Below are 26,893 nucleotides of genomic sequence, written 5' to 3'. Positions count from 1 at the left end.
ATTACTCGTGGGCTGTTTCTCCATTAGCTAGTACGTGCCTGTGTGTGTGTGTGTGTGTGTGTGTGTGGGTGTGTGTGTGTGTGTGTGAGATGTGTGTGTGTCTGTGTGTGTGCGTGCCCGTGTGAGTGTGTGTGAGATGTGTGTGTGTGTGTGTGTGTGTGTGTGTGTGTGTGTGCGTGCCTGTGTGTGTGTGTGTGTGTGTGTGTGTGCGTGCCTGGGTGTGTGTTCTGTGTTCTCAGCCCTAAGTGATTACCCATGGGCTGTTTCTCCATTAGCTAGTACGTGCCTGTGTGTGTGTGTGTGTGTGCGTGCCTGTGTGTGTGTGTGCGTGTGTGTGTGTGTGCGTGTGTACGTGCCTGGGTGTGTGTTCTGTGTTCTCAGCCCGAAGTGATTACTCGTGGGCTGTTTCTCCATTAGCTAGTACGTGCTGTGTGTGTGTGTGTGTGCGTGCCTGTGTGTGTGTGTGCGTGTGTACGTGCCTGTGTGTGTGTGTGTGTGTGTGTGTGCGTGCCTGTGTGTGTGTGTGTGTTCTCAGCCCTAAGTGATTACTCGTGGGCTGTTTCTCCATTAGCTAGTACGTGCCTGTGTGTGTGTGTGTGTGTGTGTGTGTGTGTGGGTGTGTGTGTGTGTGTGTGAGATGTGTGTGTGTCTGTGTGTGTGCGTGCCCGTGTGAGTGTGTGTGTGTGTGTGTGTGAGATGTGAGTGTGCGTGCCTGTGTGTGTGCGTGCGTGTGTGTGTGTGTGTGAGATGTGTGTGTGTCTGTGTGTGTGCGTGCCGTGTGAGTGTGTGTGTGTGTGTGTGTGTGTGTGAGATGTGTGTGTGTTGCTGTGTTCTCGGCCTGTGATTTCGTGGGCTGTTACTAGTGCGTAGCGCAGGTCTGCGTGCGTGGTGAGCCCTGCGGTTGAAGGAAGACTGTGAGTGGGTCCTGTGTGTGTGCGTGCGTGTGTGTGTGTGTGGGGTGTGTGTGTGTGTGTGTGTGAGATGTGTGTGTGTCTGTGTGTGTGCGTGCCCGTGTGAGTGTGTGTGTGTGTGTGTGTGGGTTGTGTGTGTGTGTGTGTGTGTGTGAGCCGTGTGTGTGTCTGTGTGTGTGCGTGCCCGTGTGAGTGTGTGTGTGTGTGTGTGAGATGTGTGTGTGTCTGTGTGTGTGCGTGCCTGTGTGTGTGCGTGCGTGTGTGTGTGGGTGTGAGATGTGAGTGTGCGTGCCTGTGTGTGTGCGTGCGTGTGTGTGTGTGTGTGGGTGTGTGTGTGTGTGTGTGAGATGTGTGTGTGTCTGTGTGTGTGTCTGTGTGTGTGCGTGCCTGTGTGTGTGTGTGTGTGTGAGATGTGAGTGTACGTGCCTGTGTGTGTGTGTGTGTGTGAGTGTGTGTGTGTGTGTGTGAGATGTGTGTGTGTCTGTGTGTGTGCGTGCCCGTGTGAGTGTGTGTGTGTGTGTGTGTGTGCGTGTGTACGTGCCTGTGTGTGTGTCTGTGTGTGTGCGTGCCCGTGTGAGTGTGTGTGTGTGTGTGTGTGAGATGTGTGTGTGTCTGTGTGTGTGCGTGCCCGTGTGAGTGTGTGTGTGTGTGTGTGAGATGTGAGTGTGCGTGCCTGTGTGTGTGTGTGAGATGTGTGTGTGTCTGTGTGTGTGCGTGCCCGTGTGAGTGTGTGTGTGTGTGTGAGATGTGTGTGTGTGTGTGTGTGTGCGTGCCCGTGTGAGTGTGTGTGTGTGTGTGAGATGTGTGTGTGTGTGTGTGTTCTCAGCCCTAAGTGATTACTCGTGGCCTGTTTCTCCATTAGCTAGTACGTGCCTGTGTGTGTGTGTGTGTGTGTGTGTGTGCGTGTGTGTGGGTGTGTGTGAGTGTGTGTGTGTGTGTGTGTTTTCAGCCCTAAGTGATTACTCGTGGGATGTTTCTCCACTAGCTAGCCCGTAAGCGCAGGTACCTGCAGTGCAGATGGTGAAGACCACCTGGACAGAGTCGAAGAAGAAGAACATGACGAGGAGAGACACAGAGGCCCCGATTGGCAGGAAGAGAGCCTGTGTAGAATCAATAGTCTGAATACCTGTGAACAAGCACACAAACCAGATTAGCAAGCACATCCTGCAGCAAGGCTAATGTGTACACACAAGTGAAAGGCTATCACACACAACAGTACATCTAGTTCAATGCTAGTGAGTAAATATTGTACATTCCACATAAAAACAATAGTTAAAAGAACAGATGACTGCTTTCAAACCAATGAGTGAAGAGGAAGTTGAGCAGATCCTTCCTGTCCAACACTGAGACCAAGGCCTGTTAATCTTAGACAACAGCAGCTAGCAGCAGACTCTCTGTCATAGTCTCTTCCAAATCCGCCTGGCTGGCAGATCACTTCACCGATTCAGCCTTAAGCTTAATGAAAGTGGGCTCTCACTCACTCACTCTCTTCCTACAGATACTCACTGTTGTTGGTGTTGGTATTGAAGGCGCCTGCTGGAGAGGGATTCCCATCCTTGTCCTTCTCCTGGTTCTCACAGTCCATGTTTAACGATCTAGAGGGAAAAATAAATGCGGGGGGGGTTTCAAAGTATTCAAACCATTGCACGTTTTATAAAGAGGAAAAATAACATTTATTTCTCCCTGCTGGACGTAGGCCTTCAGAAAGACTAGCTGATGCAGCGTCATAGAGCATGTGTGTGAGTGTGAGTGTGTGTGTGTGTGTGAGTGAGTGTGAGTGTGTGTGTGTGTGTGTGTGTGTGTGTGCATGCGTGTGTGTGTGTGTGTGTGTGTCTATGTGCGTGGGTGTGTGTGTGTGTGTGAGTGAGTGAGTGAGTGTGTGCGTGTGTATATATGTATGTATGTGTGTTTGTGTGTGTGTGCGAGTACATGTGTATGCACATGCATGCATGTTTTGTGACAGGGTGTGTGCGTGAGTGTGTGTGTGTGTGTGTGCGAGTATGTGAGTGTGTGTGTGCATGTGTGTGTGCGAGTATGTGAGTGAGCGTGTGAGTGTAGGAGTGTGAGTATGTGACAGTGTGAGTGTGTGAATGTGAGTGTGTGAGTGAGTGTGAGTGTGTGTGTGCGTGCGTGTGAGCGTGGGAGTGTGAGTGTGAGTGTGGGAATGTGAGTGTGAGTGTGTGTGTGAGTGTGTGGGAGTGTGAGTGTGCGTGTGGGAATGTGAGTGTGAGTATGTGACAGTGTGAGTGTGTGAGTGTGTGAATGTGAGTGTGAGTGTGTGTGTGCGTGTGAGCGTGGGAGTGTGAGTGTGGGAATGTGAGTGTGAGTATGTGACAGTGTGAGTGTGGGAATGTGAGTATGTGACAGTGTGAGTGTGGGAATGTGAGTGACAGTGTGAGTGTGAAAACAGGCACCCTGCGTAACTCTAAGAGGCTCAAGTGTTTTAGAATGAAGGGGCAGGGCTTGCTACTAAAGCTCAGAGCTCTTTCTCCTGACCCGCTAGCCTAAGGAAGAAGCACACAAGCAGGGCTGTTCAGCTAGCTGCCCTGGCCCTGGACACTCAGGCCATAGCTCAATTTATATAATTTGTATCAAAAACAGTGCCTGTGTCCAGACATCTGAACAGCATCATGATACCTGCCCAAGAGTGACAGAATAATCAGCTCTACATGTTTTAAGAAGGCATCTAGTTTTTTAAGCACAAATGTGCAATACGTCTTATTTATACAGTGTTTTATAAGCATTATGGGGAATATATACTGCATATGCTTACTGTTTCAGAAAGCTGATACCCACAGTTCTAACCTTGGCCAACAGAAGGTTTTTATAGTTAATATTTTCAACAAAGAATTTAAATTGCATGAATACTTTCACAGCTTGTGATGAGGCTAGTTGTACTGAAGCTGCATGTTTTTGCCCTGCTGTTGCTAGCTCTAAGAAGCGAACAAACACCCCCCAGCCTTTAGCTTCCTCTACTGACTCACAGGAAAGGCCTCTGCGTTCCTTACAGCGCTTCCCCACAGTGTTCCCTACAGCGTTCCCCCTACATTCCCCACAGCGTCCCTACAGTGTTCCCCACAGCGTTCCCCTACAAGTTCCCAAGTTCCCCACAGCGCTTCCCTACAGCTTCCCCACAGCAGGTCCCTCAGTTCCACAGCGTTCCCCTACAGCGTTCCCCACAGCGTTCCCCCTACAATGTTCCCCACAGCATTCCCCACAGCGTTCCCCACAGTGTTCCCTACAGCGGTCCCTACAATGTTCCCCACAGCATTCCCCACAGCGTTCCCCCTACAATGTTCCCCACAGCATTCCCCACAGCGCTCCCTACAGCATCCCCCACAGCGTTCCCTACAGCGTTCCCCACAGCGTTCCCCCTACAATGTTCCCCACAGCATTCCCCACAGCGCTCCCTACAGCATTCCCCACAGTGTTCCCTACAGCGGTCCCTACAATGTTCCCTACAGCGTTCCCCCTACAGTGTTCCCCACAACGCTCCCTACAGTGTTCCCCACAGCTTTCCCCACAGCATCCCCCACAGCGTTCCCTACAGCGTTCCCCACAGCATTCCCTACAGCGTTCCCCACAACGTTCCCTACAGCGCTCCCACAACAGCGTTCCCCACAGTGTTCCCCACAACGCTCCCTACAGTGTTCCCCACAGCTTTCCCCACAGCATCCCCCACAGCGTTCCCTACAGCGTTCCCCACAGCATTCCCTACAGCGTTCCCCACAACGTTCCCTACAGCGCTCCCACAACAGCGTTCCCCACAGTGTTCCCCACAGCGTTCCCCACAGCGCTCCCTACAGCGTTCCCCACAGCATTCCCCACAGCGCTCCCCACAGCGTTCCGAACAGTGTTTCGCACAGTGTTCCGGGAGTTTCCGCTGATGGGCTTGTGTGCGACACTTACCTGAAGCTGCCGTAGCATGGGAATGAGTGAGAAGTGAGACCTGCGATCACAGCTTTCCCACAGGAGTACGCCCTGAGGAGGAAGAGGGCAGTTACTCCATGGAGACCATTTTACACACAGGCAAAAGGTCAACTCAATGTCAGCCACACCAACCTGGTCGCACACTGTACTGTAGAAGACTTCATCAATAAATCACTCTCCCACCAGTTTAGCAGTCTTGTCATTATTTTTCTCACTGACCTTTAAAGTGACGATTACTGCAGCATCCCTCTTTTGTTAATACTGCTGATCCACTCCTAAATTTCCACCACTTTCACTCTTTTTTTAATCCCTACTAAATCAAGGTTTATTACCATGGAAACCGTGAATTGGCAGCCGATGGTGATACTAAGCAGCGGGCTTGTGACAGGCGACACACAGACCCCCATCCAAGCGACACACAGACCCCTATCCAAGCGACACACAGACCCCCATCCAAGCGACACACAGACCCCATCCCAGTGACACACAGACCCCATCCTAGTGACACACAGACCCCATCCCAGCAACACACACCCCCATCCAAGTGACACACAGACCCCTATCTCAGCGACACACAGACCCCTACCCCAGCGACACACAGACCCCTATCCTGACCACAGACCCATCAGCGACACACAGACCCCCATCCCAGCGACACACAGACCCCTACCCCAGCGACACACAGACCCCTCCAGCGACACACAGACCCTACCCAACGACACACAGACCCCTATCTCAGCGACACACAGACCCCTACCCCAGCGACACACAGACCCCATCCCAGCGACAAACAGACCCCATCCCAGCGACACAGACCCTACCCCAGCGACACACAGACCCCTACCCCAGAGACACACAGACCCTACCCAGAGACACAGACCCATCTCAGCGACACACAGACCCCCATCCCAGCGACACAGACCCCTACCCCAGCGACACACAGACCCCATCCAAATGACACACAGACCCCATCTCAGCGACACACAGACCCCTATGAATACAGCAATGAAATAATATACTCTTACAAGAAGCCCAGAGCATATAATTTAAAAAGAGCACAATTCAACCTTAAAACCAGTGACTTCTAAGGCTGAAGCTCACATTTTCTTTCAACTGCTAAAGCAACCTGCGGTTTCACCCTTTCAGTCAGCAGTGCTTCTCCCGTGGTTACACCTGATAACAAACAAACCCTAACCCTAACAGCCACTTCAACAAGTCCAGCACATCAATTCACCCCTTTCCCCTTTTTACAGACTCACTCTCCACACCTTTGCATCACCTGACTGACAAGCCAAGAGCCCCACTTTAGGATCACTGAGCTGGCAGCTCTGCAAGCATAATGCCTTTGTGGAGCAGAAATAGTGTTGTAAGCAAACTTTGATGCTTTGTTAGAGTTTTACCGGAAGTGACCTAATTGTTATGTAATTGCGTTCTCATATTTTACCCACTGAATTCAGTCAAAACAAAATTTAGCACTGGAAGGTAGTTAGAGCAGTACAAATTTAAATAACCAAGGCTCCAGAGTGCGACTATTTTGGTCGTACATGCGACCAAAAATCTGTCAAGTGCGACTAAACATTTTCATTAGTCACACCGGTGCGCCTGACATTTAGCAGGTCTGTCTTTGTGTGTTACGACGGAGTATTATGGCCACAGAGGAAAATTCTGAGATTTTGAGAAGGTCGTAATATTACGAGAATAAAGACGTAATTTTACGAGAAAAAAAGTCATAATATTATGAGAACGAAGTTGTAATTTTAGGCTACGTGTTATTTTAGAGGGGAAATATCAGAAGAGCAGCCTGCCGCCTGCGTTAAAATGAGGAAGGTGGAGCATCTTGTGAAGTTATACTTCAGTATAGGTTTCACAAATAACTAAATACTTAATCTTTTGGCTTATCATAAGAATCAGGACATTGAAAAGATTGTGTAAGAAACTGTGTCTATTCCGAAGAAAGAGTCACACGGACTTGGAGGAAACTGCAGGCTCAGGCTGCATTAGACTGTCCTCTCGCCCGTTTTGTTGGCTGCTGGTAATATATTTTCCTAAAAATTATGTTTTTTTCTTGAAATTTTAAGACTTTTTTCTCGTAATATTACGACTGTATTCTCGTAATCTTACGACTTTGTTCTCGAAATCTCTAATACTCTGTCGCAGTACAGTGTGTGTATGTGTGTAGTGTTTTTTTTTTCCACCCGCATTCTGCAAAGACCCACCCCTACGCTGCCTCTGATTGGCTCTGGCCGTGATATTCTTCTTCGCTGAATGCGGGTGGGGAAAAAATAATAAGGCATGTATGTGTGAAACCGTGCCCTGTACTCCTCCAGGAGCAGCGCACTTCTGTTTGAGTTATTAGAGTTGATTTATTTATTTGAGTTTGTCAAGCTCTTTAAATATCAGTACTTTTTAAGTTTATTTTTTAAACAATTGTTATTGTGATTTCTTGTTTGTGCTGTGATTTAAATAAAGAAAAAACATTTATCTGCACCTTTATTCCTGTTTACTATCATTTACATAATGTGTTAAGAAATGACCAATGTGTATTGGAACTGACAAAAAAGGTAACGCTTAAAATGTATTATTGCGGCGCCAATAGGCGTGGTGAAAAATATTGGGTGCACCTAAATGTAAAAGTTAGGCGCACCAGTGCAACCAATGTAAAAAGTTAGTCTGGAGCCCTGATAACTGCCATTCCAAAAAATAAAATGTATGTTCACCTACAAGTTTCATTTTGCTGTAAGACATCAGCTATCTAGCAACATTTGCATCTATTTTTATTCAACAACATGGAGCAAGCGACATGTACTACAGCGTCCTAGAGTAAGAACGAGCTACCAAAGCAGAAAGCACTATAGCACATAATGGCCTGTATTCAATCTAAACATGTCCTTAACTTTACGTGTTACACAATCTCTGCCTGGTAGGTTAGTTTTAGGGACTGCTGAACTCAAACTGTTTGTCTAGGAAAGAAAAAGAGTAATTCTGGCTGTAAATTATTAGTCAAAGTAAAGGACAAAAGACAGGATCCAAGCCAATGCCCCAGCAACGACGCCACAAGAACCCCCTCAATCACAACAATCATAAACTGATTCAGAAATTCATGGCAAAAGAAATGCAATTCACAAGGGCCTAAAAACTATTTCACCCATCTCTAGTACTTATTCACCTTTTTTCAATTCTCAGACAGCAAAAATGTGTCCAGCACCCGCACAGTTCCACACACCCCCAGCACCCACACAGTTTCAGACACCACCAGCACCCACACAGTTCCACACACCCCCAGCACCCACACAGTCCCACACACCCCCAGCACCCACACAGTTCCACACACCCCCAGCACCCACACAGTCCCACACACCCCCAGCACCCACACAGTCCCACACACCCCCAGCACCCACACAGTTCCACACACCCCCAGCACCCACACAGTTCCACACACCCCCAGCACCCGCACAGTTCCACACACCCCCAGCACCCACACAGTTGCACACACCACCAGCACCCACACAGTTCCACACACCCCCAGCACCCACACAGTTCCACACCCCCAGCACCCACACAGTTCCACACCCCCAGCACCCGCACAGTCCACACCCCCAGCACCCGCACAATTCCACACATCCCAGCACCCACACAGTTGCACACTACCCCAGCACCCACACAGTCCACACACCCCAGCACCCACACAGTTCCACACCCCCAGCACCCACACAGTTCCACACTCCCAGCACCCCACAGTTCCACACATCCCCAGCACCCACACAGTTCCACATACCCCCAGCACCCACACAGTCCCACACACCCCCAGCACCCACATAGTTCCACACACCACCAGCACCCACACAGTCCCACACACTCCCAGCACTCACACAGTTCCACATACCCCCAGCACCCACACAGTCCCACACACCCCCAGCACCCACACAGTTCCACACACCCCCAGCACCCACACAGTTCCACACACCTGTGTCAGCTCATAATTCAGACACTTTCTCTGGTACTAACTAAAGTTTAAACATTGCTGCCACTTCACGTTATACCCTCTGTAAAGCAAATTCTTTTTAACTCTAAATAGGCAGTTTAGCCAGACCAGACAGGAAGTGTTCACATGTAACACAGAAAATACAAGCACTTCAGAAAAAAGGACAGATCACTGAAAAAAGACTACTGGTTCCAACCTACGATTAAAAAGAAAATGATGAAAAGTTTCCTTCTCCAGACAAAAAAAAAAACTTGTGGTACCAAGCTGAACCCCTGTCAGGAGAGCATTGATAGCTACTGCAGTGCACAAACTTCTGTAATGAACACCTCCAACTCTTTATTAAACAGGCTCTTATACAGGGTCCAGGGTACAGGCTGCAATGTGTCCTGCACATTTAGGGCCCTTATACAGGGTCCTGGGCACAAGCTGTAGTGTGTCCTGCTCATTTAGGGCCCTTATACAGGGTCCAGGGTACAGGCTGCAATGTGTCCTGCACACTTAGGGCCCTTATACAGGGTCCAGGGTACAGGCTGCACTGTGTGGCAGTCTGTAGGTCCTGTAGGTTGTGTGATCTTTCCGAGCCCACGGTCTGGCCGATCCCTCAGTGTTAAACACAGAGGTTTCTTATTGCTTGGAGTACCTGTAGTGTCAGCTATATTAAGCCTGGCATGCAACCCAAAACCCGACAGGTGTGCTTCCAAACTGCTTTCTCGATTACAGACACTCTATCACCCCATCACTTCTGTTCCTATTCCAGCAGAACAACTGTCCCTCCCATACCACACTAAACCCCCCCCCATGCCACGCTAACCCCCCGTACCACGCTAACCCTCCCGTGCCACGCTAACCGCCCCCCCCATACCACACTAAACTTACCCCCCCATACCACGCTAACCCCCCGTACCACGCTAACCGCCCCCCCATACCACACTAAACTCCCCCCCGTACCACGTTAACCCCCCCGTACCACGCTAACACCCCCATGCCACGCTAACCCCCCGTACCACACTAAACTCACCCCCACATACCACGCTAACCCCCTGTACCACGCTAACCCTCCCGTGCCACGCTAACCCCCCGTACCACGCTAACCTTCCCGTGCCACGCTAACCGCACCCCCCATACCACACTAAACTCACCCCCCCATGCCACGCTAACCCCCCGTACCACGCTAACCCTCCCGTGCCACGCTAACCGCCCCCCCATACCACACTAAACTTACCCCCCCATACCACGCTAACCCCCGTACCACGCTAACCCTCCCGTGCCATGCTAACCGCCCCCCCATACCACACTAAACTCCCCCCCGTACCACGTGAACCCCCCCGTACCACGCTAACACCCCCATACCACGCTAACCCCCGTACCACGCTAACCGCCCCCCCATACCACGCTAACCCCCCGTACCACGCTAACCCTCCCGTGCCACGCTAACCGCCCCCCCATACCACACTAAACTCACCCCCCATGCCACGCTAACCCCCCGTACCACACTAAACTCACCCCCCCATACCACGCTAACCCCCCATACCACGCTAACCCCCTGTACCACGCTAACCCTCCCGTGCCACGCTAACCCCCCGTACCACGCTAACCTTCCCGTGCCACGCTAACCGCACCCCCCATACCACACTAAACTTACCCCCCCCATACCACGCTAACCCCCTGTACCACGCTAACCCCCAATACCACACTAAACTCACCCCCCCATACCACGCTAACCCCCAGTACCACACTAAACTGACTCAGCTCATAGGGTACAGAAGAGCACAACTGCACAGCAACGACTCAGCTCATTGGATACAGAAGAGCACTACTTCACAGCAACGGCTCAGCTCGTTGGGTACAGAACAGCACTACGTCACAGCAACGGCTCAGCTCATTTGGTACAGAAGATCACTACTGCACAGCAACGGCTCAGCTCAAGACTGGAGATCTGACCATCTGGCAACAGCCTTTATCCCTCTGTAAAAACCCCACAGAACTCGCCAAATGGTTTTGACCAACAACAAACCGAAAGCCGACTGACTGCCTGGTGTAAAAAGCAAAATGCGAAGCCTCACCATAGCAAAGGTTCAGGGGAAAAGTCTCCATAATGACAGTGTGTGAAAACAGCGCCAACTGCCAGCCTCAATCAGTCCCTGTCTGCCCACTGCCACTGGCAAACACAACACACGCTTCCCCAAATGCAATCACCCCAAAACTCCAGCAGTACTACTTATACCTCTAGTTAGTATTGATGGCAGATCTGCACACATTAATCTGCGCCATAACATTTATGCAACCAAACAGTCTATAACCAATACCCTTAAAAGCCAAACCCATTTCATCAACCTTGCCTTAACATGGTCCAGAACCCCAGTTCTGTTTTCACCAAGAAATACCATTAAATATCTGAAGGTCTGACAATAATATTTTAACTCCCCAGGTAGAGCACGGAATCTTCCGGAATCACTGCCGGCATAGCAGAAAAAAAAGAAACGTGAATGTGTAGCCTATTAAACTATATATAACTAATGTCTTAGAAAGGGGCTCTTCAACAGAATGTCCTGTGTGTGGAGTCAGTACTGCTATATACACCCTGTGTGTGGAATAAGCACTGCTGTATACACCCTGTGTGTGGAGTCAGTACTGCTGTATACACCCTGTGTGTGAAGTCAGTACTGCTGTATACACCCTGTGTGTGGAGTCGGTACTGCTGTATACACCCTGTGTGTGGAGTCGGTACTGCTGTATACACCCTGTGTGTGGAGTCAGAACTGCTGTACACACCCAGTGTGGAGTCAGTACTGCTATATACACCCTGTGTGTGGAGTCAGTACTGCTGTATACACCCTGTGTGTGGAGTCAGTACTGCTATTTACACCCTGTGTGTGGAGTCAGTACTGCTATATACACCCTGTGTGTGGAGTCAGTACTGCTGTATACACTCTTTGTGTGGAGTCAGAACTGCTGTATACACCCTGTGTTCGGAGTCAGTACTGCTATACACACCCTGTGTGTGGAGTCAGTACTGCTATTTACACCCTGTGGGTGGAGTCAGTACTGCTGTACACACCCTGTGTGTGGAGTCCGGTTCCTCAGCACTACAGGGCGGGTGAAGTTTGAGGAAACTGCCTTCCCTCAGGCTCCTTATCAGACCACTATCCGTGTCGAGTAACAGTTTGGCCGCGCGTCAAGAGTGCACTTCAGGAATACCTTTCAGGCACGGTACCTGTATTTACGCAGACAGTGGAAACTAGGGTTGGGCGTTTGGATGAATACATCAGAAACGGGCCGACTCTATCGCTGGTGGAGCTGTGTTCTCCGGGCCTTTTTTTGTTGATTTGAAGCCTTTTATTTTCAGCTGCGACCAGGGACTTGTATATGTCACTCTGTGGGTGTGTCTGTCTCTGTAGGTCGATCTGCTCGTCCAAAACGCCCAAGTTAAACTGCAAGTGTGCGAACCCGCAGTACTGACACTGCTGATTTGGGTGAGGCGCCACTATCTAACCTACACACTGGGTACCTGCCAGTGTGTTTTAACCTCCTGGAGACCTGTGTGCGATTGGACTAGTGGTGTTTTAACCTACTGGGGACCAGCGTGCGATTGGACTAGTGGTGTTTTAACCTACTGGGGACCAGTGTGCGATTGGACTAGTGGTCTTTTAACCTCCTGGGGACCTGCGTGCGATTGGACTAGTGGTGATTTAACCTACTGGGGACCAGCGTGCGATTGGACTAGTGGTGTTTTAACCTCCTGGGGACATGCGTGCGATTGGACTAGTGGTGTTTTAACCTCCTGGGGACCTGCGTGCAATTGGACTAGTGGTGTTTTAACCTCCTGGGGACCAGCGTGCGATTGGACTAGTGGTGTTTTAACCTCCTGGGGACATGCGTGCGATTGGACTAGTGGTGTTTTAACCTCCTGGGGACCTGCGTGCGATTGGACTAGTGGTGTTTTAACCTCCTGGGGACCTGCGTGCGATTGGACTAGTGGTGTTTTAACCTCCTGGGGACCTGCGTGCGATTGGACTAGTGGTGTTTTAACCTCCTGGGGACCTGCGTGTGTTTGGACCAGAAGCCCAAAAGAAAAACACAGCCAGCTTTTCTAGAGTGACAGTAAGAAAGCTGTCTGGAATGAATGATTCTGCCATTTTAAACGAAATGCCGCCATCTCAATGTAAACCCGCAGCTCGTCACAGCGTATCAGGAATTACTAGTATTTTTAAAACCTTAAAAATGAACCAGGTGACTAATCAGAGGACTTATTTTCAAATCATGTCAGACATCTGTTCAGCCGGTCTCTGCTACACTCAGTAAAACTCAGAAGCTGTAAAGATCTCAAGTATATTTATTTTGTTTAATTGAAGAACAACAGGCATGCTTCAGTAAAGAAGGATCAGTAAAAACAGCCTGTGTGTGACAGAGGCCATTCACCCAAAACCCAAACAACCTGTGTGGGACAGAGGGGCTTCACCCAAAACCCCAAACAGCTTGTGTGGGACAGAGGGGCTTCACCCAAAACCCCAAACAGCTTGTGTGGGACAGAGGCCATTCACCCAAAACCCTCCAAAGAAAACTACAACCTTTATGAAATAGTCATCCTAGATTTTCAAGAAAGTTGGACATTTATTCATTGAATGAATTAAGATTGACAAATCAAAATATTTTATTTTATCAAATACACAGTCACCATTTCCATGAACAAGACTCAGATAAATCTGTTGATTGCATGTGTCCCAAAGTGTACATTAAAGAACAATTCTGTTCCGTCTACTAAATGCAGCACAGCAGGTATTACCACTCCAATTGTAAACAATTTCCAAAACACTAAACACATCAAGGCAGTGAAACTAGTTTTGCAATGAATGTTGGGTAATGTAGTTCGTACATATGTACTCTGAATCCTGAACAACTAAAGGATCTGGTGCAAAGTCAGAAAATGCAAGTTCCTGGGAAGTTCAAGCATCTGTAGCAAAAGGTGGCAGTGATATAGCCTATTACAGGCAACACTGTGACTGAAGTCTACATAGCAGAATTAAAATTGATAGGGAATTAAAAACAGTAACAGTTAGCTGCGTCAATACGGGCAAACCCAGGTTTATCCTGTGGAGATGTCAGTTTCTGTGGAAGAGGTTTAATCCAGTTGTGCAACAGATGTGAATCGAGCACAAGCGCCAATATTTCTGGAACAATCTTCTCATTCCTTTTGAGTTTTCTTGGTGCTGACAGCAGCGTAAGCAACCAAGAATGTCAGAGTCTGTCTCTCCTCTTCAACTTTCCCTCTCTTTTTATTTCCATATTTCCTTCTCCATCACTCTCCTACCCTGCATCTCTCCTCCCCCTCTCAATCTTTTCCTCTCCTCTGCATCCATCTCTCTATTCCCCTTTGATTTTAATATTCCTCGCTGGCATGGCATATCTTGCAGTTCATATTGCCAAAGCGTATATACTGGTCTTAGCAGTTAGCCTACATCGTAAAGAATATTAAATTAACTATTGCCCAAAAAATACATGGAAAAAGTATGAGGAGGAGAAGAAAACTACAATTCTTAAAGGGTAAGCACCACATAACTGCATCACCCAAAGATATTACACCAATTTTAGTCCACAGATTTTTCATTAAATTAAGCTGAAATTGTTGTAAGTATGGCTTCAAAGTTGCAAATTGATCATTCCTGATGAACACACCCAAAGTCACGCCGGAACATGAGCTCTGTGATGTGTGACATAATGCGTGGAAGAGATACAGCACTGCTATTATACCTTTAGATTGAAAACGTGACTGAAATGGAGAGCATTTGGTTGAAAAGATGACAGAAATTGAAAGTAATTAAATATTTGATTCGGAATTAAAGGTCATTATCAGTGACTCAGATGACTCAGACTCTGATGAGATGGTAGACATAATCACTGATTCTGATTACTGATTACTGACTACCGCAATACAGCCGTTCAGGTTTGAGTCAGAGGTGATTGCAGATGGATTCTTCCCAAAGCCAACAGCCAGAGCACGTTTTGGGAAATTTTTAGCTATCCCATGATTCATATGAGAAGACTGATACTAGTTGAGTGTGTCGCTGTGCATCCAGTACAAGGATATTAGACATATTAGGCTGTGTGCTAACAGTGTTAGCTCTATCAATGGATGCAGATGGAGGGCACTCGCTAGCTTAGCTCCTACCTTAGGATCTACTCTAATCCACCTCGAGTGAATGAATCAGTCCAGCATCACATGTCGATTTAACTCATTTTCCATTAGCGTTGTCAAAATAACTTTCTTGTGCATCAAGCATAGGCTAATTCTTAAATGGAAAAAGGGCAAGCTACTTTGACAGTATCCTCATTCTGTCACATCACACAATGATGTAGCTGATCATTCCAAAGATTGCTGAACTGATAAATGAAATAACAGAAGGAAGAATAAGGACGTGTAAAACTTGTGCAGGGTTACACAAATTCTTCTCAGCCTGCAGCAGGAAGCCATGTCCAGCAAAATATTCACAGCACTTTACCGCTTCATTTCTCTCTATCCCTCCATCCCTCTCTCGCGCTCCATCCCTCCATCTCTCTCTCACTCACCCTCTCTCTCTCTTTCCCTGTCCATCCCTCCCCAGGAGTGCTCAGAGCTAAAGCTGCCAGTCGCCTGTGTGGTTTTGCTGCTCACAAAGGTGGGGTTCAGTTTCACTTCTTGTTGCAATGGCAAGGAAGAAGAGCAGGGTTCCAGCATGACCACACCATCCCCAGTACCACCAATGCCAATACCATCCCCAGTACCACCAATGCCAATACCATCCCCAGTACCACCAATGCCAATACCATCCCCAGTACAGCTAATGACCACACCATCCCCAGTACCACCAATGCCAATACCATCCCCAGTACCACCAATGCCAATACCATCCCCAGTACAGCTAATGACCACACCATCCCCAGTACCGCCAATGACCACACCATCCCCAGTACCACTAATGCCAATACCATCCCCAGTACCACCAATGCCAATACCATCCCCAGTACAGCTAATGACCACACCATCCCCAGTACCGCCAATGACCACACCATCCTCAGTACCGCCAATGCCAATGACCACACCATCCCCAGTACCGCCAATGACCACACCATCCCCAGTACCGCCAATGACCACACCATCCCCAGTACCACCAATGACCACACCATCCTCAGTACCACCAATGACCACACCATCCTCAGTACTGCCAATGACCACACCATCCCCAGTACCGCCAATGCCAGTGACCACACCATCCTCAGTACTGCCAATGACCACACCATCTCCAGTACCGCCAATGACCACACCATCCCCAGTACCGCCAATGACTGTGCACTAACAGCACCAACTCTATCAATAAATCAAATTTTATTTATAGAGCACATTTCATACAAGTGATGCAGCTCAATGTGCTGTACATAAAAATAAGAAAGAAGTAATTAAAAAGTGTTACAGTGGAGAAAATAGAGAACAGTACAAATAGTACAAAGAGATACCAAAAACATTACACCGAGAGAGCTAAATAAAAGAAAATAAAATGAAATAAAATTAAATTAAAATTTTAAATTTTAAAAGTTTAAAAATCAGGGGCATATAAGAGCATTCTATGTAAAGGTCATGCTAAAGAGGTATGTTTTTAATTTCCGTTTAAAACCATCTACTGTTTCAGTGTTCCTCAGATCCTCTGGCAGGGTGTTCCAACGGCTGGGGGCATAGAAGCTAAAAGCTGCCTCCCTAGCCTTTTTAGTCCTTACTTTTGGAACAACCAGATGGCTGGTACCAGAGGATCTAAGGGACCTGGTGGGTTCATACTTCTGAAGCATGTCAGACATGCACTCAGGTGCTGAACCATTTAGGGATTTGTAAACTAATAAAATAATTTTAAAATCAATTCTAAAACTGAAAGGAAGCCAATGTATAGATTTTAAAATAGGTGTAATATGTGCTCTCTTTCTGGTCCTGGTCAGAACTCGTGCTGCTGCATTTTGTATGAGTTGTAATCGACAAATAGTTTTTTTGGGGAGACCAGAAAAAAGAGCATTACTATAATCAAGCCTGCTATTAATAAAAGCATGTACTAGTTTCTCTGAATCAGACAGTGAAATAAAACCCCGCACCTTAGCAATGTTTTTTAAGTGATTAAAAAGCTGACTTAGTGACATTTCTAATATGGGTTTCAAAATTAAGGTCGGCATCCATGATTACTCCCAGGTTTGTAACTTGATATTCTCTCTTCAGTGACATAGATTCTAGATAGACAGATTTTTTCTCTTTGAACCTTTGCTCCTATAATAAGTATCTCTGTTTTTTCTTTATTTAATTGTAAAAAGTTTTGGGACATCCACAAATTTATATCATTAATGCACCTGATCAAGGAGTTCACAGGACTCATGTCCCCAGAAGATATGGAGATATAAAGTTGTGTGTCATCCGCATAGCTGTGAAAATGTATGCTATGTTTTCTAATGATATTCCCAAGAGGGAGCATGTACAAGTTGAAGAGGACTGGACCTAGAATAGACCCCTGAGGAATACCACACAGTATGTCAACTTTCTCCAAGGTATGATCACCTAGTGAGGTAAAGAAGTTGCACCCGGTTAGATACGTCCTAAACCAGTTTAAAACTGTACCCGAGAGGCCAACCCAATTTTGAAGTCTATTAGAATTTCATAGTCAACAGTATCAAAAGCTGCGCTCAAATCCAAAGTATGAGAACAGAGAGCTTATTTGAATCAGTATTCATTCTTAGGTCATTTACCACCTTAACAAGTGCTGTCTCTGTACTATGGTGGGCATGAAAACCAGACTGGAAATTCTCTAAAATACAATTTGCGTTAAGACAGTCGTTTAGTTGCTTAAAAACCACCTTTTCAAGGATTTTGCTGAGAAAAGGAAGGTTTGAAATGGGCCTATAATTGCTTATTTCTGAAGAATCAAGATTACTCTTCTTCAGAAGTGGCTTTACCATAGCAGTTTTAAGTGCATATGGGAAGGTACCAGTTTGTAGAGAACAGTTAACAATAGTCTGCACTTCATCTGCTAGGCAGCTAAAAACAGTTTTTAAAAAAAGTAGTTGGAATGGGGTCAAGGGGGCAGGTCGAAGATTTGAGCTGGGATAGTACTTTCCCAAGCAAAACAGAATCAACCATATAAAAATGCTCCATACTGCCCTCACATGGTGAAGAAGGGAATTTGACTTCATCTAACCCAGTCTGAGTGATGCCCAGTCTAATGTTAGTTATCCTATCTCTAAAAAAAAAGCAGCAAACTCCTCACATTTCGATGTAGAGAAAAGGTCAGAAGGAATTTTAGAGGGGGGTTTTATCAAGCTATCTATAGTAGACAAATGCATTTGTGCATTGTCTTTGTGATTGTTAATAATTTCTGAGAAAAAGGATTGCCTGGCATATTTCGTTTTGCTGTTGTAGCTCTATAGCAATACAGAAAAAATTAAGTGTCACCCAAACTAAATTTAAATAAAGGTACACCAAGCAAAACCAAGCAAATGACACTAACCTAAATTTAGAGCATCACCAATCTAAGATTTTAGTGGTGATAACTTAAAATTTGAATTTACCTAAACGTCACTCCTCCATACTCTCACTCGGTTTTTAAACAGTTAACTCATACAGTGAAGATGAGGTCAAACTCAGAAAAGCAATCCAACTAGGAACACAAACCTGTTAGACTAAAATAAAAACTTCACTGATGTCAGAGTAAGCTTAGACAAAAGCAGAAAAAAATTAATTGGACTCCTGTTCAATGTCATTTATCCCACGGCACGGCATTTTTAAGCACAGCTTTATCGCCTGACGTTACTTTAGCTAACCCTAACATGTTAGTGTTTCACCTACTTTAATTAACCTAGTTAGCGCGTACCACTAATACAGATGTATGGACACACGGAGGACAACAAATAACGTTACAGAGGTGAGGACATGCCATAGCTAGCTAGCTATATAGTTAGTCAAGTTTTACATGACATGTACAGGTATGCCATGGGTATGGATGTTTTTTGTGCTTTTTCTGTCACAAATTGCCTAATTTCAAAGAGCACAGCACAACACAGAGACATCTCAATGGTGTCACTTCACTGAGAATGCAGACACTACAAGAGCTCTCGGAACCATTGGCCCCGACGGGTTCCACACAAAGCCTTTCAAAGGGAAATATGAGCTGCTGTGTTTCCCTCTGATGTCCAACACTATGTAGCTCTGCAGCCCTGTGCCTGGGCTTTACCTCCAACCAGGCCGAACTGGTCCACAAGCGCGTTTGAGCTGGTTAGAGTGGGACTGCATGTGGAGCTTCACCAGGCTGGACTATGTGTGGAGCCTCACCAGGCTGGACTGTGTGTAGAGCCTCACCAGGCCAGACTGTGTGTGGAGCCTCACCAGGCCAGACTGTGTGTGGAGCCTCACCAGGCCAGACTGTGTGTGGAGCCTCACCAGGCCAGACTGTGTGTGGAGCCTCACCAGGCCAGACTGTGTGTAGAGCCTCACCAGGCCAGACTGTGTGTGGAGCCTCACCAGGCCAGACTGTGTGTGGAGCCTCACCAGGCCAGACTGTGTGTGGAGCCTCACCAGGCCGGGACCTGGGGTGTGGAGCCTCACCAGGCCAGACTGTGTGTGGAGCCTCACCAGGCCAGACTGTGTGTGGAGCCTCACCAGGCTGGACTGTGTGTAGAGCCTCACCAGGCTGGACTGTGTGTGGAGCCTCACCAGGCTGGACTGTGTGTAGAGCCTCACCAGGCTGGACTGTGTGTGGAGCCTCACCAGGCCAGACTGTGTGTGGAGCCTCACCAGGCCAGACTGTATGGAGCCTCACCAAGCTGCACTGTGTGTGGAGCCTCACCTGACTGGGTGACATATTCTCCTTAGCCAGGTGGTTTGTGCTGGGGGGGGGGGGGGTGAGGCCGTGGCCTACTCCTTACCACTCCCTCCCTGTTGTCAGCATTCTGTAGGGTTACCTGCTCAGTCCCTAACCACAACACGAAAACCACACCTGAGCCAGCTGCCAAGACCTGCAGCCACAGCCCTTTATAGGCTCGAGGCCGGAGGGGAGGGGCCTGTCCCACGTCTCCATGGATACGGTCCCACCTTCAGGACCCCCCCCACCCAGTTTTGTGTTTCACTGTTGGCAACAGATGAAAAGAGCACTGATCCACTTGTGTGTGAGAGAGATCCTGATGTATGTGCGTTCAGGGTTTGTGTGTGAGTGCGAGAGAGAGGGTGTGTGCATGTAGAGTGTATGTGTATATGAGTGTGTTGGTTTGTACGAGAGAAACGTTCTGCATGAGTATGTTTTCAGCATGTGTGTACGCATGAGTACGAGACGGCGTGCTTTTGTTTGTGTACCTTTGTGGTTTCACTGAGTTGCTACACAGTCTGTGATGAACATGCTTCAGGACAAGGGGAGGTCACTGTTCTGTTGCATACGGTCACAGAACCAGGTCAACTGCTCGGGGAACGAGCGACTCTACGAGGCGACAGAGCCAGGTGACGAGGCGAGAGAGCTTCCCCAACTGAAAGCACAGTGCTCGGGAAATCACATATTCAACCCAAACCCGCTCCGGCTTTCTGTTAGGCCACGAGGAACGGTGGTAATTCAAGACAACCGGCCATCTCTGGAGAGGTATAAATCAGCTCCTGGGGACTCTCAGATACACAAGCAAAAATAAAGATGACTCTCGGACACACAAACTAATATGAAGACGACTCTCGGACACACAAACTAATATGAAGACGACTCCGGGATACACAAACTAATATGCCGTCATAGATCCCTCAGTGTGGTGGAGAACACTTGGAAGTACATTAAGGGCAAAAGTTCCAATGGGTCTGTTGGCAAGTCCGTCTAAAGCAGAGGAGGGCAAAGAGATCAGATTAGTTTCTGCTCTTAACCATTCCACCAGCCCTAATCAATTTCACTAAACTTCTGAATGAGGTCCTGAATCACAGCTAGAAACTGGAGATTTTTTGTGTCCAATAGGAAATATTTTATTGTGATCTAATCTAGGAATGACCAGGCATCCACGTGGAGTACACCAGGGGTGCCCAACCCTGTTCCTGGAGATCTACCATCCTGTAGGTTTCACTCCAACCGCAACATAGCACACCTCATTCAACAGCCAGAGATCACATTGAGATGCTAATTAGTAGAATCAGGTGTGTGAATGAAAACCTACAGGACAGTAGATCTCTGGGAACAGGGCAGGGCAGCCCTGGACTAGACTAAAGAGCTCATGACCTGTGTGACCTGAGCCAGAGTAATGGGTGGAAGGAACAACCTGCGTACAGAGTGGCATACCAGGAACCTGCCAGTCCAGCCAAGCCCAACCCAGCCCTGCCTGTGACAGAGCACCAGCACCAGCACCAGCACCAGCACCAGCAGCGACCTCACAGGCTAGCGCATCTCCTGGGGAGGGAGGGGTTAGGTCCAGGAGTATCTGCGCAGGACTGACCCCGCTGGCGGGAAAAAGCAGAAGTTGGGAGCATGTGCTTTGGGAGAGAGTGACTCACTGATGGAGGATGCAGCAGTGATGGTTTGGACCCACAAACACGGTCGGCCGCTAAAAACTTTCCGCCTCCTCAATTTGGGAACTTGTTTAAGCAAGAATGCACTCCTCTCTGAAATGAGTGATGTCATCGCGTCTCCAGGTGGAGCTCGAGTCAGCGCATGCTGACCTGTGGGTGCCCTGCTGACTTGGTGGGATGGCGGCGGAGCGATCAGACATGCTTGTCCCGTCTTCTGAAAACTCAGACTCCTGCGGTGATGTCACGACCAATTACATGTCGCCAGCTGGGACTGTCAGGATTCGATACGGACCTTCCGCACACTGAAGCTCTGCCTTAACGAGATCAGCCACCCAGCAGCCCATTAATAACCCATTAAAAACATACTTCCACCGAAGTAGTACCAGAGGAAATGGAAGAAACACATTTTAAAGTTCCCCCTTACCCCACCGGAACTGGGCTAGAACACAAAAACCTCCAGAGGCCTAACAATAACCCTATGCCATTTACAGAACAACATATCTAAAGATGAGCAAACTTATTAAATATTTACACTTTTATAAATTAATAAATTACTAAACAAATCTAATTTACAGAATCACTGTGACCTTTATAATTCAGAAGATCCTACAAGGATTATAACTACCCAGCTGCTGCGGGTAGCACATGCAAGGTATTAAAAGGAGGCTACAGGGCTAAAAACGCCCAAATATAAAACATCTAAACAGCACATATCCTCCCTCTATAGGATGCTTCCTTGAACAAAATTTCAGGAAAATCTGAATTCACACGAAAGGTCCCAAGTGAATTAAGCTAGACGACTGAAAAATGACTGAAATGCATATCCCTTCTCCATGGGACATATCCTCACAGAACATTTCATAAAAATCAGAGATGAAAGGAATTGCATTGCCTAATTCACACAGAATGACGTCCCAAATGAATTCATTAGACTAATGGAAGATAGCAGAACAGCAGAAATGCAGACTGTAATGCTAACCTCCATGACGCCATTACAAAAACAGAACTGGAACAAAAAGGCCCGAAGGCTGGAGTAACATTGGTCAGCATAAAAACATAAAAACTCTCATATTTTCATCACCACACTCGTGTTAGCAAATCTCCATCTGACCCTCTGTGCAGTAATTACATGTTTATTATGTTGCTTGCAGTCAAATAAGTTCTGATTTACGACTGTGCAGGGCAGGGCTGTCCCAGAAATCCTGGAGACCTGTGTCTGTCCTTTCAAAGCTTTCAGCACTTCAGACCATTCTCCCTCTTACCCGTACAGACATAATTATATAGGCCTATGTGTTTCTACGCAGATATAATGGTGTCTGTGCACAGACATAATAGAGTCTGTACACACATATGATGGTGTCTGTACACAGTTCAGTTAAAATGGTGTCTGTACACAGATATAATGGTGTCTGTACACAGTTAAAATGGTGTCCGTACACAGACATAGTAGTGTCTGTACACAGTTCAGTTAAAATGGTGTCTGTACACAGATATAATAGTGTCTGAACACAGATATAATGGTGTCTGTACACAGACATAATAGTGTCTGTACACATATATAATAGTGTCTGTACACAGACATAATAGTGTCTGTACACAGTTCAGTTAAAATGGTGTCTGTACACAGATATAATGGTGTCTGTACACAGTTAAAATGGTGTCCGTACACAGACATAGTAGTGTCTGTACACAGTTCAGTTAAAATGGTGTCTGTACACAGATATAATGGTGTCTGTACACACATATAATGGTGTCTGTACACAGTTAAAATGGTGTCCGTACACAGTTATAATAGTGTCTGCACACACATATAATGGTGTCTGAACACATATATAATTATATCTGTGTACAGACACCATTATATCTGTGCACAGACACCATTATATCTGTGTACAGACACTATTATATGTGTTTCTACGCAGATATAATGGTGTCTGTGCACATATATAATGGTGTCTGTGCACATATATAATGGTGTCTGAACACAGATATAATGGTGTCTGTACACAGTTCAGTTAAAATTGTGTCTGTACACAGATATAACGGTGTCTGTACACAGATATAATGGTGTCTGTACACAGATATAATTATGTGTTTCTACACAGATATAATGGTGTCTGAACACAGATATAATGGTGTCTGTACGCAGATATCATGGTGTCTGTACACAGTTCAGTTAAAATTGTGTCTGTACACAGATATAACGGTGTCTGTACACAGATATAATGAGGGGTCCAAGCAGCGAAGCTGGTGGAACCCTATTGTATCTGTTAGGATTATTATTATACTTATTTTTCTCCGCTAAAAGTGTCTGAGGCTCAGCAACCATAAGTCCTAGAGCCCCCCACTACTCAGGCACTAAAAATCACCTATGTCGGCCAGATGGTGGCGCTATAACAAAGGGTCATGTGTAAAAGGCCATAACTCCCACACCATAAGTTAGATCAACACAAAACTTCATCGACCTATGCACCTGAACGTGCTCTACAACTTTGAGATTGGGACCACCTATGTCCGCCATATTGTTTGCCCGCCATTTTGACTTTTTTATTAGTTGGGGTGCAGAAGAGCTGTAGCTCCAAATCTAAAGTGTTATGGCATCTAGTAAACTTCTTTACGGCAAGCGGCTATAAGACATCCATGGCAACGCAAGTAATCCGACACCGTAGGGTCTAATTTTTATCAGCTTTTGGCTCTGGCGAGTTATTGCGTTGTTCCAGCTCTACGGCGGGACAGAGGTACAAAAGCCTAACTGTCCATCCTGTTCAGAACAGTCTCGGTGCTACTGAGTACAAACGCAGGGGCCAGTCGGCACGAAAAGAAAAGTAACATGTGGCTCCGCATTTTATTTCTTAATTTTTTAGGATGCAACTCTCGATCAAAGAAAATCAGTGCCAAAAAACAAAAACACCGGAAGGATTTTCCTATAACATTTCCAACACCTTAAACACAGTACGTTTTTAGAGCTGCTGCACAGTGTTGCCAGGTTTATCAGTGAAAATGCACATGTTCAGGAATAAACCTGCTCTAACTAAAAGAAATTTATAAGGAAAAAAATCAGCTGGGCAAAGATCCTCTTCAATGAGCTGCTGCAGAATGAAGGAGAGGCTTCTGGCAGGCTGGACAGATTAAGGAAGACAGGGAGGCAAGTCTTAAAAAGCCTGAGGAACATCTGAGTCATGAGCCTTTGCTATGCATGCTTTGTGGAGCTTCTCTCCATTTCTCACACCCATACAGTTCCTGCGAGCATGGGGGCCAATCCAAGACCAAACGGAGTAGAACAGTCTCCCTCTGAACGAAGAGGAACAGGCCAGGAACACTGAATTACTGCTTCAATTAGTAATTAATTCCGTCAGCCAGCCAAGTGAGCTCAAGTGTGTTCCAAATGCTCAGCACATAAAAGGTGTAGCTTAAAACTGTTAACGATAATCATTTAACTCACTTCGGGGGTAGAACGTTACCTCCCGCCTGATTGGTCCTAAGACGCCGCTGTCTCGGAAGGAACTCTAACCTTTGACCTCCCGGCGGCGCAGGTGGGAGCCAGCCTGTCAGATTACGTTACCTCCCGCCCGATTGGTCCAGAGGCACTGCCCGCCTGATTGGTCCTAAGATGCCGGCGTCTTGGAAGGAACTCTGACCTTTGACCTCCCCAAGGGCGCAGGTGGGAGCCAGCCTGTCAGATCAGTGACAGGAGGGACAGAGCGTGGTGCCAAGGAAGCTTTCAGAAGAGCCAATCCTCTCCGCTGGGGGCAGAGCCAAAGGGAGCTTTCAGAAGAGCCAATCCTCTCCGCTGGGGGCGGAGCCCAAGGGAGCTTTCAGAAGAGCCAATCCACTCCTCTGAGGGCGGAGCCCAAGGGAGCTTTCAGAAGAGCCAATCCTCTCCTCTGAGGGCGGAGCCCAAGGGAGCTTTCAGAAGAGCCAATCCACTCCTCTGAGGGCGGAGCCCAAGGGAGCTTTCAGAAGAGCCAATCCTCTCCTCTGGGGGCGGAGCCCAAGGGAGCTTTCAGAAGAGCCAATCCTCTCCTCTGGGGGCGGAGCCCAAGGGAGCTTTCAGAAGAGCCAATCCTCTCCTCTGGGGGCGGAGCCCAAGGGAGCTTTCAGAAGAGCCAATCCTCTTCTCTGGGTACTCTGTAGTACTATGAAGACTGTGTAGTAGTATGTAGGCTACGTAGCACACTTCCAATTCTATGCATGTGGCCTATGTGTGGAAATGGGTCTCTGCATTCAGGTGTGTTTTTCCCACGTCACCCTACCTGCGGGCACCTCTTCATATTCAGACCTGTAGGTGTTCAGAGCGCACCATCTGAATGCACAGGGCCACATAAAACTAACTCATGAGAGAGAGCAGACAGACAAAAGCAAAACAGAATTAAAAAAAAAAAAAAAAGAATCTGATACATGACAATCTAAATGTAGCCTTACTCTATGACTTCCTCTTATCTGTACATAAAAATTGAACAATTACAGAAATACTGCGCTCTGGTTGGTCAATCTACCAGGCCTGACTGTGTTCTGTCTTTGGGGGCCTCAGGTTGGGAAGAGCAAAGCTCTGATTTGTCAGTTTTCCAGCTAAAACTTGGTGGCAGCTGGCTCACGGCTCAATACAAGGCCACAGGAATGACTGCACCTGCTGCCTTTACAGCTGCCAATCTGACTGACTGAAGCTTTGGTTCTTCACAGACAAAAAAATATATAAATATATACATTTTTATCACCAGAGTGACAACAGATCAATCCAAGCCAAGGAACTCCAGGCCCGCCTGGTAGAGGTGACTAACTTAAACGCTTCGCCAGTCAAATCACAAAGCCTGCCATCTTCCATGGCCCGAACCCAGACAGAAATAGTTGTGTGTTCTTATTTCAAGCTCATTTCTCCCTCATACTTACCTTGAAAGATTCAATCAATGCCTTTTTAGATTCATTTGCTCGTTAACAAAGATCGAGGAAACGGATGATTGGGACTGCGCAGGGACTACAGAATGAGCCAAATGAATGAAATGTGCGGTTCTGAATATTCATAGGCTGACCTGGGAGGCGATGTCCAAGCGTTAGCGCCTGTGGCTGAAGTCATTTGTATGGGTGAGGGAGGAATGACATGGATTTGGAGCACTGCTACTCTTTTTCAGGCTTTTAGCCAGAATGACGGAAAGCAAGTTTCTTTTCTTTCTTTCTTTTCTTTCTCCCTCTTTCTTGCCTCATCTTTTGCTGGCCTTTTTCTGGCACATAGAACAATTTCAGTCAGACTTCAGCCCCAAGCCCTCCATGTGCAATAAAATAAGCTTTTTGTCATCAGGGGTCTCAGGCTGCAAGTAAGAAGACCCCACTGCTGATCTCCACACACTGGTCACTTTTCTCCGACAGTATTCCATCTACGTTTGGAGCATGTTCCGGGCACAGCCTCCGGACGGGCACCACCATGCACTGTGTGTGCGGGGCCCAGAGCATGCTGGCACAGCCGGGCACAGCCTCCGGACGGGCACCACCATGCACTGTGTGTGCGGGGCCCAGAGCATGCTGGCACAGCCGGGCACAGCCTCCGGACGG

General features: G+C 47.3%; 1 protein-coding gene across 2 annotated transcripts in view; it reads right to left on the bottom strand.

Annotated features, from left to right (window-relative positions):
- The window catches only part of sppl3 (signal peptide peptidase 3), a 20,383-nt gene extending 15,553 nt beyond the window's left edge, over nucleotides 1–4,830 (bottom strand). For both annotated transcript variants that reach the window (XR_010325232.1, XM_064307134.1), the window contains exons 1-3: nucleotides 4,821–4,830; nucleotides 2,418–2,506; nucleotides 1,918–2,037 (exon numbers count right to left, since the gene is read on the bottom strand). Coding sequence is in view for 1 of the 2 variants with exons in the window: in XM_064307134.1 (XP_064163204.1) it covers nucleotides 1,918–2,037; nucleotides 2,418–2,496 (199 nt within the window). In the remaining variant the exon portion in view is untranslated. The remainder of the gene's footprint in view (nucleotides 1–1,917; nucleotides 2,038–2,417; nucleotides 2,507–4,820) is intronic.
- Between the last annotated feature and the right edge of the window lie 22,063 nt (nucleotides 4,831–26,893).

Source organism: Anguilla rostrata, chromosome 14 (genome assembly GCF_018555375.3).
Source record: "Anguilla rostrata isolate EN2019 chromosome 14, ASM1855537v3, whole genome shotgun sequence".
Classification (NCBI taxonomy): domain Eukaryota; kingdom Metazoa; phylum Chordata; class Actinopteri; order Anguilliformes; family Anguillidae; genus Anguilla; species Anguilla rostrata.
This window is presented reverse-complemented; position numbering and strand designations above follow the sequence as displayed.